The sequence below is a fragment of the Cebus imitator genome, unplaced genomic scaffold (assembly GCF_001604975.1).
Source record: "Cebus imitator isolate Cc_AM_T3 unplaced genomic scaffold, Cebus_imitator-1.0 Scaffold93, whole genome shotgun sequence".
NCBI lineage: Eukaryota > Metazoa > Chordata > Mammalia > Primates > Cebidae > Cebus > Cebus imitator.
This window is the reverse complement of record NW_016107408.1, coordinates 4,554,968-4,560,129: the sequence shown is the minus strand read 5'-3', so window position 1 is coordinate 4,560,129 and position 5,162 is coordinate 4,554,968. Positions and strand designations below refer to the sequence as shown.

General features: G+C 57.0%; 1 protein-coding gene across 1 annotated transcript in view; it reads left to right on the top strand.

Annotated features, from left to right (window-relative positions):
- Positions 1-455: 455 nt before the first annotated feature.
- BTBD17 (BTB domain containing 17) overlaps positions 456-5,162 on the top strand; it is a 6,858-nt gene continuing 2,151 nt past the window's right edge. Inside the window, exons 1-3 of the mRNA XM_037740999.1 lie at positions 456-549; positions 725-1,865; positions 3,332-3,608. Coding sequence (XP_037596927.1) covers positions 1,550-1,865; positions 3,332-3,608 — 593 coding nt within the window. The 5' untranslated portion in view covers positions 456-549; positions 725-1,549. The remainder of the gene's footprint in view (positions 550-724; positions 1,866-3,331; positions 3,609-5,162) is intronic.

Here is a 5,162-nt window from a genome sequence, read left to right as displayed (position 1 = left end):
CGGATGCAGAGGCTCGGGGAGGCTGGAGTTGAGAGGCACAAACATCGAACGACAGTCTTCGAGCGAGTTTTCTGAGTAATGGGTTCTCTTATTATCAATAGCATTCCTGTTGAAGGCACCGTGCTTGGAAGCTGGGATGCCCTCAGGGCCCAGGCTGCCTGCTACATGGAGACTCGGACTCGCTGGGTTGAGCCAGGACATGGCACAGCCCATGGGAAGGGCAGGCCGGCAGCCAGTGGGCAAGGGATAGTGGAGTTGGATGAGGGGAGCCAGGCATGACAGTCAGGGCAGCCGGAGGGGTTTCCGCTGGGCTAGAGAGAGCTCCAACTCTGCCAGCCCGGACAAAGCAGATGCCAGACCCAGTTCCTGCTCTCTCTGCAGCTCCAGAGAGGAGGTGGAGCTGTTGGATCTCTCTGTGCCAGCCAGAGGCAGAAATCAATGCATCGAGCTGGTTCCTGGGATCCAGAGAGCCAGGGAGAGGAAGATTCAATTCACCCCCAACCCAGAGCCTTGCCTCGGAGTCGGAGCCCTTGGGAGCCACCCACTTCGGTTAGTCAAGCTCAAAGGAGTCCCTCCCATGAAGAGCTGGGGCAGACCCTGCTGGCTCTCTACAAAGGTGAGGACTCAACAGCATGCCACCCTACACACACACACACACACACACACACACACACGCTTCCGCTGAGCTCCAGACCTCACTTTCCTCTCTTGCCTTGGTTTTTAGAAGAGCGCTCCTCTGCACTAACCCAACTAAGACTGCAACCTAGCCCCCTGCCTCAGTTTCCCTACAGTGGGAGTGAGACAGTAGGTCTGCAGCATGCCTCCTTGGAAGTCTGGGAAAGGAAAAGTTACGGTTGGAAATTAGACAGAAGCTGGTAAAAGCAGCCTTCCAAGGTGAACCCAGAGACCTGAGGCCACCTGGGGAAGGAGAATTGAAGCCAGGAAGTAGCGGGGCAGACAACGAGCACCCTTGGGCTGGCTGGAGCTCATAACTGGAGGGTGGCCAGCCCCACTGTGTGTAGGGGTCGCCCATGCAGTGGTGCACGGGGCAGGGTGCATCTGCTCTATGCCCAGCCCTGCCACTGTGACTCTGCTTGCCCCTGGGGTAGGTGACAGTCACAGTCCTCACAGAGCTTTCCTGCTGGCCCTCCCACAGCACACCAAATAATATGAAACTGATACCAGTTACCCATGGGCCCCTATTTAGGAGACTCCTGAGCTTTCTGAGGAGCCACCCCCCCAACATGGGAGTGGGGGAGGGGTGGGAGCCTCCGCAGCCTCTCCTCTCCTCTTCCAGGCCCTTCCTTTGCAGCCGGCTCACCATGGCGCTCCAGCCACGAGGCTGCCAAGTGCGCTCCGTGCCAGGGCCGAGGCCTGGGGTTGGGGGAGGGAACTGGGGACCCTAGGGCCAGTGGCTGCCAGTGGCCCTGGAGCCCTTCGCCTATTCTTCAGGGAGCCCAAAACTTTCCAGGGAGAAGCACTGCTGGCCCTGCTGGGTGGTACGGAGACTGGGGGAGGACGGCTCCGGATCTGTTCCCCTTGGGGGCCCATGGGCAGCACAATAGCCCCTGGGGCTGCCACTCTCTGGCTTAAGTGGTTGCCTGGGCAACAGCTGGGGCCAGTTTCCACCAATCCATGGAGGAGGCTGAGTGGGGGAGGGAGGCCAGGCAGGAAGGGGGTGCCGTCCCCTTGTGCTGGATCCTATATAAGGAAGAGGGATGTGAGCGGAGTGGTCTGGGCTTCACCGTCCCTCCAGTGGACTTGGGGGTGGAGCACAAAGATGCCTAGGATAGGCTACTCCAAGCCTGGGTCCTGGGGCAGCTTCTGGGCCGTGCTGACCTTGGTGGGCCTGGTCACCCGTGCAGGTGAGCGTGCAGTGGGCCAGGTGCGGGCAGGGTGGAGCGGCTGGATGTCCAGCACTGGCTACATGCAGCCGGCCGGGAGGGGGCGGTGTCCAGCTGCTGGGAGAGCACCGGGTGGACCGGACAGCTCCACAGACTCATCTCTGAAGGAAGGAGGGGTCGGGCAGGCAGGCGGGGAGAGTCTTAAGGACGGGAGGACCCTCCATTGCCCATTGTCCTGGGCAGAGGCTGAATAGGGATGCCATCAGCATTCAGGCCCTTCAGAGTGACAGCTGGGGGAGGCAGGGCTGGGAAACTCACCACCCGCTTTTCTCTCACCCTCCCTTTCTCCCTTGGCCCCTGTCTCTCACGCACAGATGGCTCTGCTCCTGTGTGAGCCATCTCTCCCGTGTGTACCACGGGCCTGTGTGTGCTGTGCGTGCTCGTGTGGCCCAGCCCCTCTGCTGCTATCAGGCCCCCGCTTGCTTCGCTCTGCAAGGCTCCCCTCACTGTTCTCAGCTTGGGAAAGCTGCTGACAGTTTCTGTAAGTGAGTGCATGTCCCCATCTGACTGTCAGGGCACCCCCTGGAGCATGAGAGAAGGGGTGGCCTGGGCAGCCTCGATGCTCCGTTACCCAGGGAGTCCCATTCCAGCACCAGCTGGCCCTCACACTTTCTCCTGTCCCCTGCTGGCCACCCACAGAAAGTGGGCTTCTGTCTTGAATCAGGACCCAAAAGGGCGGGGTTGGGCCTGGAAAACAGCTTCCCTTCCACACCTGCAGCCTCATCTCACACCCGCCCCCTTCTCCTGCCACTGCTCTGGCCTCCCTAACCCTCCCTCTGCTCCCAGCACACCAAGCCCATTCCCTTGGAGGGCCTTCGCAGGGCTGGATCCTTGCCTTGACACTGGTCCGTGGCTGGCTCCTTACAACTGGCATGCTTATTGTGCGCACCTCACCTGTCTGATATGTCCATTTGTGCTTTTATGAGCATAAGAACTTGGCTTGCTCTGTCCACTGCCATATCCCAAGCTCCTAGGAGAATGTCTAGCATATAATAAGTGCTCAATAAATATTTATTAGTGAATGCACCACTTCTGACTACTGCTCCAAGGGATTAGACGGACAATTCTTTAGGAGGTAAGAAAGGTGGTACCACGAGTTCCCTCAACCCTTGCCTGGGGGTCTGGCAGCATGCAGATGAGTTCCGGGCATGGTGTCCCAAACCTGAGCACAACCTCTCCCTGCCTGAATCACCCCTTCCAAGAGCCTCCTCTTGGGGTTTGCATCAGCATGACCCTCCCACCCGGGATGTGTTTGTGCACAGACGCATCCACGCACCTCATGGGCATGGTGTGCACACACAGCCTGCCTAGGCCCCTTGCCCTCTGCTCACATCCATGCCGGTGTCTCTGGCTGGTCCCTCTGCACCGCTGACTGAGGCCTGGGGCCTGGGTGCCTTCTCAGGCAGCTGCATTCCTTCCTGCTGCAGCCCAGAGAGCCGATGTTGGTGGGGAGGCAGCTGGCACCTCCATCAACCACTCCCAGGTGGTGCTCCAGCGCTTGCAGGAGCTGCTGCGACACGGCAACGCCAGCGACGTGGTTCTGCGGGTGCAGGCTGCAGGCACCGACGAGGTCCGGGTCTTCCATGCCCACCGCCTGCTGCTGGGCCTGCACAGCGAGCTGTTCCGGGAACTGCTGAGTAACCAGAGTGAGGCGGCACTGCAGGAGCCGAGGGACTGCGCCGCTGTCTTCGACAAGTTCATCAGGTGGGGATGGGGAAGACCAGGGGGAGCCTCCACCTACAGAGTCGAGGAAGCCCAGGCCCTTAGATCTTGTAAGGTCCATTTCCCCAGACATCACTGGGATGACAGTGCCCCCCGCATCCCTCCTTCCACCACACAGCTCCCTGTCTTTGCCCACGTCATCTGTGAAGTTTGATGTCACTTCCAGTTCCTGGTAACCCCCCTCAAAGCTGTTTCCAAACAGGGCCATGGGAGAGCTTTGTAAAACCACAGTTTTAGGGCTGGGCGTGGTGGCTCACACCTGTAATCCCAGCACTTTCGGAGGCTGAGGCCCGGATCACCTGAGGTCGGGAGTTCAAAACCAGCCTGACCAACATGGAGAAACTCCGTCTCTACTAAAAATACAAAATTAGCGTTTTGGGGCCAGGCACTTGCAATCCCAGCATATTGGGAGGCCAAGGCGGGCAGATCACTTGAGGTCAGGAGTTCGAGACCAGCCTGGTCAACATAGCGAAACTCAGTCTCTATTAAAAATATAGGAAATTAGCTGGGTATGGTGGCACTCGACTGTAATCCCAGCTATTTGGGAGGCTAAGGCAGGAGAATCACTTGAATCCCAGAGGCAGAGTTTGCAGTGAGCTGAGATCATGCCACTGCACCCCGGGTGACAGAACAAGACTCTGTCTTAAAAACAAAACAAACAAAAACAAACAAAAAAACTACAGTTTCATGGGCCCCAATCTGGATCGTCAGTTTCAGGCGTAGGGTTAGGGTCAGCAATCATTTTTTATTGTATTTTATTTATTAACTTTTTATTTTCCTAAATGTTCCATTATGGAGGAATTTTTATTTTATTATTTATTTTAAAGCATCCCTATGGTTTTGGTGTTTGGCCAAGTTTGGAACCACAGGGCTAGGGAGCTGAAAAGTTAGCTGCTCTCTCCACTTCCTGCCTCCTGCCAGGGTGTTGCACAGGGCATGCCATTCACACTAGTGTCTACGAAAGTCTGTTCTAATGGCTCAGATGAGATGGTTGCAGAACTCCAGACATTGCTTCCAAGTTCCAGGCAACAAGAAGGGGGATCAGACAGAAAGGCACAAAGGGTCTTCCTGTTCCCCTGAATCAGTTGCATTTAACCAGCCTTCCCACAAATCCCATTACTGTGCCCATAGACCAGAAGTTAGTCACATGACCATGCCCAGTATCAGGGAACCTGGGAAATGTAGTCTTTAATTCCCAGAGGCAATCACGCAGGGGAAAGGGGAGAAAAGGATGCTGGGGAAGATGGCTGGCAGTGGCTGCCACGCTCCCATAAAGGCAAGTGAGGTGCCGTGTGCCGGTGGGGACTGGCCCAGGAAGAGGAAGCAGGGGGACAGCGGCAGATGAAGTGAGAAGGAGAGATGGTCCCCAAAAGTGATGATCAACAGAGGGAGAGGAAAAGGAAAGGTGAGGCTGCAAAAAAGAAACGGGGCGGACACCTATAATCCCAGCACTTTGGAAGGCCAAGGTGGGAGGACTGCTCAAGTCCAGGAGTTTGAGACCAAGGTGGACAACACAGGGAGACCTCATCTCAAAAA